At 39.9% G+C, this 15,820-nt stretch overlaps 1 protein-coding gene across 4 annotated transcripts in view; it reads right to left on the reverse strand.

Moving 5' to 3' along the window:
- Positions 1–15,820, reverse strand: part of hecw1a (HECT, C2 and WW domain containing E3 ubiquitin protein ligase 1a) — a 110,042-nt gene that overhangs the window by 48,604 nt on the left and 45,618 nt on the right. For all 4 annotated transcript variants that reach the window (XM_074693100.1, XM_074693102.1, XM_074693104.1 and 1 more), the window contains 2 exons: positions 14,291–14,366; positions 11,664–11,833 (listed from right to left, as the gene is read on the reverse strand). In XM_074693100.1, coding sequence (XP_074549201.1) covers positions 11,664–11,833; positions 14,291–14,366 — 246 coding nt within the window. The remainder of the gene's footprint in view (positions 1–11,663; positions 11,834–14,290; positions 14,367–15,820) is intronic.

The following is a 15,820-nucleotide window of genomic DNA, read 5'->3' on the forward strand; positions in this document are numbered from 1 at the left end:
AGAAATTAAAGTTTCTTGCTTTTGATATGGTGTACTCACTTTATTATCCCATTTATCATAATGACATCAATGAAAAAATGGGAAAAAAAATCAAAACAATATTGACAATAAAATCTTTTATCAGCAATATTATTTTGGAAAATTATTGTCTAGCAAAATTTGTTATCATGACAGGACTAGCTGTTTCTGCGGTCCTAATGCACATCTTTATGGTGACATAGACTAATAATCCCTGTATAGAAATCCCAAACACAATCACTGTAAAGTAACAATATGAGCTGTTTGGTGTTAAATGACTCTGGGAGACTATTTTCAGTTTGGAGGAGCACTCCAACGCGGCCCAGCTGAGAACATTTGTCTTCATGTGAGGTTTGAGAGGTATTCTTACATCATCATAAATGTGTAAACATCTGAGGGTGGCGCTTTGAGAAACTTGTCTTTACCGCACCAGCTGGACCCTGCTGTGGTACAGAACAAGCCTGAAGCACAAAGTCGAGTCTGATCCTGATTACACCACCTTAGTGCAGGATTTAAGATAACCTGGACAGCTTCTGTGAACTGAGAGGAGATCTTTGATTCTACTTTGTTTTTGTTTTGTTTTGTCTTTTCTTGTGACTAGATTTAGATTTTTGTACCAAGTCAAAAACATTTCTGTTTTCAACCAGAAAAGAATACACTGTTTCAATGAGTCATACACTTTTAAAAGTGAATTCAAAATATCTCTAAAACAAACTTCAAATAAAATATTCTTTAAATTTAAAAGAAACTGTGACAAAGAGCACAGGCAACCTTGCATGCAACATTGCAATATAAATTTAACCTCTTCTGATGCATTATTTTTGGTGCTTCCTTTTTTTTTTCCCTCAAATTTTCCTGTCTTAAAACTTTGCCAGTCACAGAATTCATTGTCTTCCTGTTTCACATTATTGTCACCAACCTATGTAAATGTCACACACACACAATATTAATTTGGCCACCGATAAAAGCTTTGGCTCTCTTTAATGGGCCTGTTTTAAAATACATATTTTAATTTGAAGACAAAAATCTGTTGATAAGTTTCTTTTAGTTTACTACACTCAGTAAAAGGAACACTGGCATTTGTTCAATCAGCATAAATAAAACATGTAGCTTCTACTAGATTATTTCATGTTCAGTGGTTAAAATTGTGCAAAATTGTTAAAACAACAAGATCACTTTATGTTAACTCAACCTAATTGGTTTAGGTAGGAATCCTATCTGCAACACCTCTCCAGGGCAGGAGGTGGCAGTAATGTGCAATAGGCCCTATTCATCAGAGAGCAGAGCCAGAGGATAACCTACACTGTAAAAAGGGAATCTTCAATCAGTTGAAGTGATGTAATTTTTTTTAATCAATCCAACTCAATATTTTAAGTTAAAGTTTCCAATGTATTTTTGTGGATCATATCAACTTGAAATTCTTCATTGCTACAACTAATAAAAAGAAGTAGTTGGACCAAGTTGAATTAATTGCTTCAATTGGTCACACCTAAATAAATTAAGTTCTTTGAAATGAAATCAACAAGTTCATCTAACAGAAATTAATAAGTTAAAGAAATTAAATATTTGAATTCTTCTCAAATCAATATTTTGCATTAATCCAACTTAAAATTCAAAGTTGTTTCAACTCAATAATCTGCAAAACCCAAAAGGAAAAACCATGGATGAGGAGAGAACACTGTGGATATGAGACCCTGATGCACATTAAGATACCACGCAGGGACAGTGTGTCTGTGCTTCATGGCATGGACCAGCTGCCTGTCTGTGGTTCACTGCGCTAGCTGATTGGCTGGCTGGCTACTGTCTGTGCTCCACAGCATGGGCTGCTTGGCTGTTCCCCATAGCATTTGCTGCCTGTCTGTGCTCCACAGCATAGGCTGCTTGTCCTGGCTGCCTGGCCATCTGTGCTCCACGACAATGAGGGCTCCAATTAAAATACTCTCTCAGTAATGGTACTTTGAATACAACTGAAGACAAAACCCAGTTTGTCATTTCTGATCACAATTTTAGCCCATCAACACATCTCATTTATTAACATATAAAATATTAAACATACTTAAAGGTACATGGTCCATGCCACAGGGCACAGATAGCAAGTCCATGCCATGTGGAGCACGGAAAGCCTGTGTCTTTGGCCGGTTTACGTTTTAAAGTAAAGCTGGGTCTAACATCCACTGCACTCCCTCCTCACTCACGATTTGAAATGAGTCAATTCAATAATTCAATACAATTTAGTTCAATGAACATGCATTTAGTTGTGATCTCAGGAAATTTGAGTAAAATCTGCTATGTGTATTTGAGTTACAACAACGAATGTTATTAATTTGAAATAACTTATAGATAACATGTACATTAAGATTAAATAAATGATCTAGATCTAGATAAAGATATTGCGTGCAACTGCTAAAATTAATAAAATTAATTGGGCTTTAAAAATTAATTCAACAGAACATTTTTTTCAGTGTAGTGTTTGTGAATTATAATTCCCAATCCTGGGCAGAGAGGTAAGTGAAGTAACACGAGAGGCAAAAATATAAAATATTACACCTGGCTGCTTGTAATAAAATGAATTTATGGTGTCAGAAAAAAAAAGGGAAAAGGAGGAGAGGAGGGAAGGAGAGATGCTGTGCTCGGGGTGATAAAGGAGCAGGATGAAAAGAAGTCAGAGTGAATAATTTAGAGGATGAGCCAGAAGAGAGCAGACAGGGTAAAAGTGTGTGTTTGTGAGTGGAGGATGCTAGACAAATTCAATAAAGAGGGAGAGAAAGGGGGAGGGGGCTGCTGCTGAGGAGTACAATGGTGATCTGTGGGAGGAAGAGGAAAATGAAGCTGTGTAACGGCAGAGGAAAGAGGGAAAAGGAGCAGTATGAGGAGAAAAGGAGAAAGGATGAGAAGAGGGAAGCCTGTATTTCTCATACGTAGGATGTTAGAATTGTTGTTAGCAGAAAATCAGTGGATCCCTCAGTAAATTATCTGACAAATCAAACCAGAACCAGAACACGGCTCTATGAGGTGGCTGCTCTACTGATGATACAGGATTTCTGCTGAACGAATATTTGATAAACTTCAGAGTCATGAACAGCTCTGAACAACAGTGTATGGAGGGATACACAATCTATTTTCATCCTCAGTAACATTTTAATGAACTGTAGGAGTCATGTTTAAAGACTCCACAAACAGGCAAAACTCATAATGGACTGAAGTTTTGAAACAGATGCTTGTTTTATTTAAAGCACTCCTCCAGCCGAAACATTCTTCATGGTGTATCTTGAGGCCTCTTCTGACTCTATATCCCATTTTTTTTCTTTTCATTAGCTGAAAGAAACCTGCGCTCTTCAATCTACACCAGTTAGGACTGAGGGGACGTCACTTCATCAAATAAATCTTGTAGCTCTTTTATTGAAACAATTTTTAGAAATATAAGAGGAACTCAGTTAAGGCTGCATGTAATTATTATTTATGATGTTGATTAATCACAGTTCATTTGTGTTTATACCTGGTTTGGATTCTGTTTTACTTCAGTGGCTAAAGAAGGCACACCTGTAAACTCAACCTGTCTAAAAGTCCATTGATGATTGTTTCTGTCCGTGCCCTGCATTTATTTCATCCGTATCTCTGCACATTTTCATGAAGCTAACAGATACGGCCAAATAAAGGAGGAACCGTGGGGGCAGTGTTGCCGGTACCACCCGATACGTAGCTTTAGTGAGACACCAAAAAAAGAATTCTTCGTCCTCCTGTAATGATGTAATGATCCAGAGATTTTTTGTGAAAATAATGTAAAAAGGTGAGGGATCATCTTATAATTGGGGTCTAACCACTGACAGTAGTTGTCAACAGAAGAGCTGTTGACAACTCAACAGAAGAGAGTGCCAGCTTTTTGTAAAGCCAGTGAACTCAGGGTGGCTGTGGTTTGTTACTGAAAAATGCTACAAAGGGATGTCCATTACCAGAGTTGTCCTTAAAAATTGCATTTGAAACACAGACCTTAGTGATTGTAAAAAAAAAAAAAAAAAAATCCTGCACTTATTGGCAGCACCTGCAGCCAAATCACTTATAGCACTTTGTATCACAAACTAGGTTTTTGCTTCTGTCTAAATTCTTGCTTGTGTGGTACGTTGCTTTGGACAGAAGTGTCTCCTAAATGAAACTGTAGAAGGGTATTTCGAGCCAAAATTGAAAGCACTGTCTATTATTACAACGATTGTCTCAGAATTTCAGTAAAAATAGTAACAAAGTAAATTTTGGTTATCAGTCTTTTTTCTGCAGATTGGTCTTGAATAGAGGGGGGTCGTCTTTTAATCTGGTCATCCTATATTTCAGGTCAATACAGTCTTTAACAGTGTTAGGGAAGTTACTTTTACAACTTCACTTTTATTGTTTTTACAATGTTTTTCTTTTATTTGTCTGTTTTTACTTATCTGTTTTTATCATTTTATTTTGATCTACCTGTAGAGCACTTTGTCTGCAGCTGTGGTTGTTTTTAGAAGTGCTCTATAAATAAAGCTGGTATGGTATGTTATGGTAAAATGTAAATAGTTATAGTTATAGTTAGTGCTGATAAAATGTAAATAGTTACTTTACTAGTTCCTAAATTATAAAAGTTACTAGTAACTAGTTACTTTACTTTACTTAAAAAAAAAAAAAAAAAACTATTGTGGCACAGTAACGGAAAGGTCAACTTTATCATAAGTGACTAGTTTTGTTGTGTGTTTCGTGGTCAGGTGCTTTAAAAGATTGGCATTGCTGGATTTCAACGTGGATAAACGTTTCTGCCCTGGGCAGAGTTTGCATTTCACAACAATGTTTTTGTCGTCTGCCTTTACCTCCATGAATTCAAAATAATGGTTGTACTTCCATCCTGCAAAGCTGGCACTGCTGCCTTCCATTGTAGATGGTTGTGAGGTACTCGTCTGCTCGCTGCTGCTCATCTTGTCGTGTTTGTTTACTGTGTGTGCGCGCGTGATTATACTCATGTCTGTGTGTGCAGCAGCATGGGCCCGCCCAACTCTGTTTCTGATTGGCTTACCGTCAGCAGTTCCCCTGTGTTAACCAATCATCACTATCACTCACTTTCTCAGCAGCAAGATTCATGTTAGTGTGAGAGCTCACCGCTCCTCGTCCATGTGGTTGTGAGAGGAGGAGGAGGAACGGTGAGTGCTTTATTATAACGCAACTAACGCAACTAACACACCTATTTAATTCAAAAGAACTATAACGGCACTTCAGAATGACAAAAGTAACGCGTTACATTAGAAGTTACAGAGAAAAGTAATTTCGTTAGGTAACATAACAAAAAATTATTGTTACTCCCAAACACTGGTCCTTAAAAACCTCAACAGCCACCGTCTCCTACAACGCTGTCTCCGTTTTTGTCTTTTATGCAAGAGCTACACCAGCAATCCCTCCTCCACAGTCATGTTTGTTCTTGAGTTTGTTGTTGTCATAAACTTTTAATTCTGGGCAGCCCCCCTGGTGGATGTATTGGTTAACAGCAACGTAAAGGACGCATGGAGGCATGTGAGCAGTGACCGTAACATTGTTTGAAAAGGACCGATACATTTTCAGTCGTAAAGGGAGGAGAAATGGGCCTTTACTGAACCAATGGTGATAAATGTTGACGTCATTTCTCTTCCATGTTAATCCTGTCAACAGATGAATCAGCTACAATATGACTGAAGACGGGAGCGAACTTTTATTTCTCTAAATCACGTCATCAGAGGCTAAACACCAGGAGCTGTCAGACTGTCCAAGCTGGTGACGCAGAGCCTCCATCAGTGTGCAGTGCCAGTGCCTCAACTATTACAACTCCATGTTGCTGAATATTTTGAGTCCAAGTGATTGATTATGTGGACTATTTGTTGCCCAGAAGTCAATCTAAAGTAAAAGGATTGAGATTAGGAACTTGAAGCTGCTTCAGACACCTCAATGATAAGTCTTCATTGTACTCTGAGCTATAAAACCCGCTCTCTGAAACCTGCTCACTGCAGGACACCAGAAAGGGATGTAACAGACAGAGTTAGCATGCTGCAAAGCTGCATTAGTGCCATACAGTACATCACCACCGAGCAGGCTGAGCTCCACTCAGCACGGGGACTGTTTGGAGAGTGAGTGGATGCTGCCAACAGAGACACTGCATTAAATCAGTGTTTGAGGTCTCCTGAGGGACATAAGAAGGCACAGAGGCTGTACTGTACAGCATTCTGCAGTAGACACAAAACCACTCACCACTATCCCCATGCGCTGCTCTGTCAGCCTGATGCTTTCACTTAAAGAGGACATATCATTCTGATGCCTGATTTAATACTTACATATAATATAATATATTTGAAAACAAGACCTTTCACCCACTGAATTTTCAAAAATGAGATATTGTATTTTTTCTGATATCCTAGAACGAGATGTGATGCCTCTGAAAATAGGTCATTGCCATTTGGCCGCAAGATTTCGACCTTTGTGACAACACAAGGATCCTTTCTTTTTATTGGAGTAATCTGATAAAGCAGCTCCTCCTCTGTGATGTCAGTTAGTCACACAACCGCCACCGAGGGATACACCCACCAAGACCTGACTGACTGAGTGCTGGATGCAGGGACTCTGCTCTGCTGAGCAGCTCGGCTTTACATGGTGAATTAGCAGTTAAAACACTGTAGTTTTAGCAGACGTGGTAATACTTGTGAGACTGTGATATTTGCATGCTTGTTCTGACATGCACTGTGAACCTGGACCACAATAATGCTGTGGTAATAACATAGTGAGGAACTGACGGTAGAGGCGATCTTTAGACTACACTTTCAGCATGATGGATAAAACAGACAGAGAAAAGTGAAGGAGCAGGATGGAGCCCTGTTATACAAATAGTTTATTGGTGAAGTCTGCCTATATTTCCACGTATAAACTATACATGTTACAGTACCGCTTTGACTCACCACACTAAAGCGTCCTGAGATGATCTGTGTCCAGGTGGATTTTCTTCCTCCTGAGCTGCAGAACCGTCCGGGTCTGACTCGGGGTCCAATACAAAAGGACGTATCCTACACTCTGCCATTTTATTAGTGCTATCAATGCCTTACGGTGAAGTTTTGGCAAACAGCAATCTCGCTCGGTCTGCTCCATTCAATGTGGTGATTTTGTAAATACTGCCATGCTGCAAAAACCGCCCCTGGCTCTACCCCCTCCGCCCCTCTGATAGAACTGACCAATCAGAGCACAAAGGGCTGTGACGTTGTGAGGTTACTGGAGGTCATTCTCCAAACGGAGCGTTTCAACGAGATCTTCAGAATGGCCTAAAATGAGGATATTGAGAACGCTATTGTGGGGCAATGAAGGATCTAAATGACTTGTACTGAGGGCAGAAATGCTTTACAGGCATCCTAGTCTGGCATAGTGAAAAGGAGAAACAAGCATGATATGTCCCCTTTAAATACATGATTAACTGAGAATAAATGCAAAGATAGACTGGTTCAAATCAACCGTTTTAAAAGTTAAAATAAACAACAGCAAACTGCAGAAGTTAGAGGATGACAGCAGAGCTGATGAGCTGAAGCAGACCCTGAGAAAACTCTGTACATCAGCCAAAGTGAAGTTGGCTTATTTGAGTCAATGGCTGCACATAAATCTGGGTCAGCAGCAGAAGCACTCCTCTTGTTAGGTTTTGGATGTCTGTAAGGCTCAAAGCCAGTTCCTTTAAAGAGAAGTGTTTTCTCTAGCTTTCCTGACTGAATGAGGGGAGCGGATGTAAAGACTGTCACAGCACCAGGAAGGAAACTGCTAATTGGACCTCACCTCAGAATCAGACACTGCAAATACAAACAGATGCATCTGGTGAAAGAAGATTTTGCTTAGCTGCAAAATAATCATCAGTTCTTTTCCTGAAGCTGAACTTTATGGAAACTTGGAGACTCTCTTTAATCAGTTTATGTCTGTAGTGAGCAGCTGCATAGAGAAACAACACCATAAGGCAAAATTCACACAAGATCAGTGAACATCATAAAACTAACAGATCTCTTTCTTTTCAGTCAGTCACTCAGCATTTTGAAACCTGAGGTGACTCATTGTAGGTTTTTCTTTAAATATTTGAATCATCATTCCATTATTTCTGCAGATGATTTTGTTCCTTTTTCATCTTGCTAATCATCTGTCAGATTTTGATCTTCGTTACAGATTTTTAAAAAGTAAACTATGGAGAAACAGGGAGATCTAAAAAAGCTACACGATTATTTGAAGGAGTTGGTAGTGACCAGCTGTGACCAGTCTAACAACTGTGATGACTTCCTGGTGGCAAAATATTCATGATTTCAGCTCCAACCTGCATACAAACATCAATACTCTGGGAACTTGCAGTGGAGGTTATATTCCTGGACATTTTTTACTGTTTTGTTTTTTACTTAAAAAAAAGGTTAATTTTTCCCCACACAGCAGCAGGGTGCCTTCATGGTGGTGGTAGATGTGGTTCTTCACACTATCTATACACAGCAAGACATTATTTAAAAGAAGAATAAAATGAAGGAATGATTTGGGGACTGAAACAATTTATGCATGATAGTTCTTCTAAAATCATTCATCAGCTATCCACTCAGTTAACTTGAAATCTGTTAGCACAAATTATTGATACACATACAAATATCTTCCATCAGTAACTTAAATTAAAGCATAATAATGTTAATATTGGAGTTATTTTCTCTTTATTATTTCTTTTAATATGAAGCCCATCATTTTTTTACATATTTTGTGAATTGGGAACTTATTTTGAAACATGGATTTAATGTGGTGATAACTTGAACAAGGGAGGGAAGCGGACTAACTACGCTGATTATTAAAAAAGTTTATACTGAAACTTTCCCTGAGCTTTGCTCTGTGTTATCAATACCTTTTTAGGCAAAAAAGAACAACAAAAAGAAAATGTTTCAAACTTATTGAAACAATCACTTAGTTTGTATACTCTAAAAAGTGAAAGATGACAGTTTTCAATTTCCAGTACTCCTAAAGCCCGCTCGAGTGGCAGCTTCTTACAGCAGCTCTGACTTCGTTGTTCTTTTTTTCCACACACAAGATTTCACCAGTTTGCAAGATTTTCGAGAGGCACCCATCTGCAGGGACTGGGCGTCGCCATATCGTCAACACATAGCGGAGAAGGCCAACCGGAAGTTGGTCTCCTTAGTGTTTTTTTTTTTTTTTTTAGTAAGAATGTGCAATTAAAGTTATTACAGTACTGAAGATTCTTTTGTTTTTGGAGTCCTTTTTTTGTTTTTCTTTTTTTAGTATTACCAAAGTACAATAGCCAGGGGCTAAGAGCAATCATCCAACAAAGATGCACAAAAATATACACATAACAACGCAAGAAAAAGAAAAGTTAAAATATTCTACGTGCTCTTTTTGACTTTTTTGGCGCTACGGTGCTCTCATTAAACTGAAAGTTGGACATATTCGAGATTTTATTCGGGGCGCCATAACAAAATATGTTTTTATTTTCCCGTTTATGGTTAACGGAATTCAGACTGGCGCTATACCCCTGGTTGTGTTTCTGAACCATTTTTTGTTGTATTTCTGGGTTAAATTTTTGTTTTCTGTTTTGTTCCTTACATGAATTACCGTTTCATTTTAAACATGCATAATAGATGTCATGTTGTGTTTTTTCCACTTGGAATTTCAGTGGCTTTGTCTTGATTTAATTTATGATCAAGAAATCCCCTTTAATGTGTCCTGGACATCCTCTTACAACTTTTACAGAAAAAAGGCGAACGTTAAGAATGAAACTGTCTTCACCCCGGTATAAACAATACGTGATTCAGGATACCTTAGGTTGAACTTATCTTTTCAGTGAGTGACTATAAAACAGCAGCTCAGAGATGGACTTTTCTGTCTGTGTCTTTACTCTCACCAGGACATGGCGCTGCCCCCAAAGACGCCGAGCGTTTCGGGAGGTATTTAGGTCAGATATTCACACGTACATCGGCTGCACTGTTACGTGACATTACTGTGAGATAACAACAGTAACAGCCTCACTTTAAATGGAAGTCTGAAGTCTCTCTGTGGACATTTTTTTCAGCGTTAGAAATACAATGTGTGGCGGGAGTCCATGACAAAAGACCCAAAAGAGTGACTGTCACGCTCAATGAGTGACACTTGAGAGCCCTGAACAGCATAACGTCTACAAAATCTGGTTACATCGAAATTTTATTTGTGTTTCATTGAGATCTGGTATTATTGTCTCTAAGGGGCGCCTGAGTTCCTGCATGGTGTCGTACAGCTGAAAAAGTGAAAAAATAGACGAAGAAGACCGACTTCCAATTTGCCTTTTCCGCTATGTGTTGACGATATGGCGACGCCCAGTCCCTGCAGATGGGTGCTCTTGAGATTTTCACAAGTTAGCAGCCAGTGCTGGGACCAATGTTTCCCACAAGCTAAGAGGAAGGGGGTGAGGATGACGTGCTGGTGCAGCGCCGTGAGCCAAGAAGTGACGACCATAGACTTTATATAGAGTGGACAGCGTAGCTCCTCCATTTATCATTGTACAGTTTTGAAGCCAAAATACCACCATCTCAGGCGCCACCATTGTAGCAGTTTGGAGCCAGATTCTGCGCAGTAGAGACGATGCAGGATTCTAGGAGAATCTGAGTGGAGCTGGGTGACAAAAACAATATATTTTTTTTTCTTTCGAGAGTCTAATCACTTCCTGACTCTACCTCCCGACATATTTTATGATCCCTGAAAATAATACACGAGAACGGCAGATGTCAATCATCGTTAAACGCTATGTAGCCTCGTTTTTAACCTCGTATAACTAATGAAAACGAAACTTTTCAGAAAAAAGAGGACTTGGATACAAGACAGCCAAATAATATCTCCAAATCACCACAACAATCGGACGTGAGAAACAATTCTACGAGGTGTAATAATGTTTTAAAGTTTGACCACAGCCCATCTGGAATGGCTGGAAAGCCGTGTTTGTATATCTATACTGCAGCCAGTCACCAGGGGGAGCAGTTCTTGTGGCGACCTCACTTCGAGCCGAGTAAGCGGACGTCCATTTTTTTTTTTTTACAGTCTATGGTGACGACATTGACCTATCCTTTCATTAATCATTGTGGGGAACGTGAGATTTATCTCCAATAAGATTGACCAGCTAGCCATGCTAACCCAGCAACAGAGGGAATACCAGAAGGCAGAGTGGCATCATGCTGATCACAGACATAGCTAACAGAGCTAACACCAGACACGAATGGAGGCTGAATGAAGACTAATGATCATACAGTTCTTACAATAAACTGGTCTTAATATTTAGCTCTTGAGACTTATTTTAAACACTCTCTAACGTCACACATGCAGTCATGTTTCTACCATCCATGTGTGATAAAAGCCTCGTCCTGTTTGAGCTTTTCTCCTGGGAAACTTAGTTAAGGTGAAACTCTCCTCTCAAAGCTCAATAACGCTTAAAGCTGAGCACAGCCAAGGACATCGACCACGCTGAAGGCATTACAGAAACAGACAATGATGTGTAAACTATTTACATGTCTAAATATAGCACCAACATCAGTCAAGCCAAGCATTAATGTGTGTGTGTGTGTGTGTGTGTGTGTGTGTGTGTGTGTGTGTGTGTGTGTGTGTGTGTGTGTGTGTGTGTGTGTGTGTGTGTGTGTGTGTACCTCTGCACTCCACTGAGGGTTAACTGTGTCACAAACAACCCCGGAGCGTTTCTCCTGGCCGTGATGTGGCAGCGAGGGGAAGATGCTGTGTTTTCCGGGCTGGATGGAGAGCTTCAGGTAAGGGTCTGGATTGAAAAACATTCCTTTCTTCAAGCCGACTGCCTGGAGGTCTGAAAGAGGTGAATGCAAAGGAGGAGTTGTTGCATGTTTGGAGAAAAAATCGGACTAAAAGAAAACAAAAACAACAAATCTCAGGCTGTTTTCAGTGCAGACAAATATTAAAAGTTTTATCTGAAGGGCTTTATTTGCCATACACTGAGCTGGACAGAGATGAGAGGAGTTAGAAAAGAGTGTGGTTTAAAGATAGAGTGTTGATGCTGGACAGTTTGTTAAGCCTCTTGGAGCAAAACATCTAAAAATAGAACCACAAAACTGTTAAAGAGGAGCAGAAAAGTATCAGCCACTCCACAGAGCTGTGCCTCAGAGAGGGTGACCTTCAGATGACACTGCTGAGGGCGTTAAGGACATTTTCTAAATTTAAACATCATGTTGTTATCTCTAAAAGACTGGCATTAGAGGGACTTCAGGTAAGATAGGTGTTTGGAGAAAGAACATGTTAGCCTTACTAGCTTTATTAACTTGAGGCTAGTTTAAATGAGGAGTCAGGTTCAATGTCACAGAGATATCAGTGTTTTGTAGTTTGAGTTGTTGCAGCTGCAGACCTGAACATACAAACATTATTTTTGAATATCTTTTTAATTTTCTAAAATGTTATAAAACTATCTCACTATTCTCGGTAATAACCAAACTATCAGTTTCTGCACATGCATGGATACTTCACTAAGTGCTAATCCCTGTATAACTGCTTTAGCTTGCTTGTAATTTGTCAAAGAGTGACAAATTAGAGGGTAAAAAGGCTTGAATCACTCAGAGGACGGCTCTCTGGAACCATTACAACATGCTTGTGCCTGATGGGGGCAGGGTCACAGTGAGTGAATACTTTGAGAGCATCCAGAAAGCCTTCACAGCGCCTTAAGTTTTTAGTTTATGTTACAGCCTTATTCCAAAACGGAATATTTTATTTTCCCTTAAAATTCTACACACAACACCTCTCAATGACAACATGAAAAAAGCCTTTTTCATTTTTTGGTTTAATTTTTGTAACTTTATTAAAAATAAAAAAACAATGACATCACTTGTCCATCAGTGTTCACAGTCTTTGCTCAGTCCTTTGTTGATGCACCTCTGGCAGCAGTTCCAGCCTCCAGTCTGTTTGAATATGAAGCCTCCAGCTGGGCTCACCTCTCTTTGGACAGTTTGGTTCATTCCTCTCTGCAGCTCTTCTCAGCCCCATCAGGTTGGATGTGGACTTTCACTGCCCAGACACATTTAAATCTCTCCAGAGATGTTGGATCAGATTCAGGTCTGGGCTCTGGCTGGGCCCCTCAAGGACCTTTCACAGAGTCCTCCTGAAGCTCCTCCTTTGATATCTTGGCTGTGGTCTAAGGGTCAGTGTCCTGCAGAGAGATGAACTGTGGCCCCAGTCTGAGGTCAAAGGTCTCTGGATCAGGTTTTCATCCAGGATGTCTCTGTACATCTCTGCATTCATCTTTCCCTCAATCCTGACTAGTCTCCCAGTTTCTGCTGCTGAAAAACATCCCCACAGCATGATGCTGACACCACCATGCTTCACTGTAGAGATGGTATGGTCCAGGTGATGAGCGGGGCCTGGGTTCCTCCAAACATGACGCCTAGTGTTCACGCCAAAGAGTTCAAGAGAAAAGCTCTGACAGAGTGATTATCAGGTTCTTGGTCTCCTCCCTGACTAGGGCCCTCAACCCCCCAGTTCAGACAAGGGCCCAGGTCTAGGAAGAGTCCTGGTGGTTCTGAACTTCTTCCATTTACAGATGATGGAGTCCACTGGGCTCAGTGAGACCTTCAAAGCTGCATAAATGTTTCTGGACCCCTCCCCAGATTTGTGCAGGGAGACCATCCAGTCTCTGAGGTCTATAGACGGGTCCTCTGACTTCATGATAGGTTTGTGCTCTGAAATGCTCTGTCACCTCTGGGACCTTACATGGACAAGTGTGTGCCTTTCCACATCAGGTCCAATCAGCTGACTTTACCACAGGTGGACTCCAGTGAAGCTGTAGCACCATCTCAGGGAGGATCAGTGGAAACAGGATGAACCTGAGCTCAGTTTTTAGCTTCATAGCAAAGGCTGTGAATATGTATGTATGTATGTAAGGGAAGTCTCAGTTTTTTATTTTAATGAAAACGTTGAAAAGTTAAAAAAAAAAAATATATATATATTTTCACGATGTCATTATGGGCTGTTGTGACAATAATTTTGAGCAAAATTAATCTATTCCATATTGGAATGAGGCTGTCACAACAAATTGTAGAAAATGTGAGGGCTGTGAATATTTTCTGGATGCTGTAATTACCCAGCTGGCACTGATTGGAGCACGGTGCTGTTTTTAAAGGGACAAAAGTACGACTGGACACACGAGGCAAGGGGGTTCAAGGAAAAAGGTTACCTGAGGACAAAGCTTGTGAACATATTGATCAGTGTGCTCTGAGAGAACGGGTGAAAGGAAGGATAGAGACGGATGCTGGAGCCTCACCTGACAGGGAGAAGTTAATGAGCCTCCTGTTGCCCAGGCCATGGTTGACTTCAGGGCTAACCACCGGCTTTAATACCTGAGGACACAAACAGGCATGATGAGTTAAGAACTTTCTTCAAATGACAGAAACATGAAAACGTTCTCCTCTGCTCCACCAGTCTTTCCCTCCTTTTGTCGTGAGATGAAACTTTAATGATGCCCATGAGGAAAATAGGGCAGTGCAGCCTAATATTAGTATACAAGTCACAAATCAAACAACTAGTAAGGAAAAAGTGGAATACAACAAAAAGTACATGTACAAATAGAGTCAGTTTAATAAAACATGAAACATTTTCCACTGATGTTCTGGTGTAAAATTAATTTGGTGAAAGCTGCTTTGTTTTTTTTGCCCAGAGATACAGATACACACATTTTCATGTCCAAACAAAAACCAAATCATTTCACACAGAGAAACAGCCTTCTTCAAAGCTCCATTTTCAGCAGCCTGAAAGCGTCCTGCAATCAATACTCTGTCTTCATTATCCTGACATCGATTCTACAGCCAGGAAGAGGAGGATCATGGGGGATGAGGGGAGAAACAGAGAGAAGAGCTGATGGAAGGAGCAGGAAGTGGAAAAGAGTGTAAACACTGCTGGGCTGTTCGGTGAAAGTCTTTGTCTTGATGTCCCTTCATATTAACACAAAGAAATGTCAGGAAACAAACAAAAACAGATCAACTGTTGGATTACTAAACTCGCAGATACATCCTCTGAGTTTCCTTTAATTTGTATTTAAAAAAAACAGTCTTCAGACTACTGCTTGGTGATAGCACACTTTTATAATTTGATACGACACTGATCACTCTTTTAGAAAATTTATTCAATATCCATACTTTGAGTGATTTTATGTTTTTTAAATCAAACTTATTACACAGCATTGTCAAATGCTCGATCCTGATTGGTCAATTACAACATTCTACGGTCTGTTATTCTGAATAGCGGACCACAAAGGACGCTTCTGAACTACTCGGGCGAATCACGTCATATGTATCAATCCGCCGAACGATTATACCTGCGGCAAGACATCTTTAATTTTCTGTTGTTTCCCGTTGCTCCATCAAAAATGGAATATTTCCCCAAAATCACTTTTAATATATTTGGAGAAGGCGAAACATTGGATTCATGGTTGATGGCTGACCTGTCACCGCTAAAGAAAAGAAGAAGAGAGGAAACCAGCGAAGAGAAAGAAAGAGAGGTGATAAGACACAAGGAATTAGATGACACCGAAATTGACAAGATTGAGGAAGACAGACACGAAGTTAATACTAAACGAAACACGGCATGGGCCATGAATGTGTTTAAAGACTGGCTAATTGAAAAGAAAATGTCAACAAACTTTGACGGTTATTCCGCAGAAAGCCTCAACCAGGTGCTGCGATCATTTTATGCATCTGTTCAAAACTCCAGCGGCAACACCTACTCAGTTGCCAGTTACATTGCAATTAGGGCTGGGATATCTCGAAATTTCTCAAAATTTGATATTATGAACTGT

Source organism: Halichoeres trimaculatus, unplaced genomic scaffold (assembly GCF_033239565.1).
Source record: "Halichoeres trimaculatus isolate MK-OKI-2021-1 unplaced genomic scaffold, fHalTri1.1 fHalTri1_scaffold_18, whole genome shotgun sequence".
Taxonomy (NCBI): domain Eukaryota; kingdom Metazoa; phylum Chordata; class Actinopteri; order Labriformes; family Labridae; genus Halichoeres; species Halichoeres trimaculatus.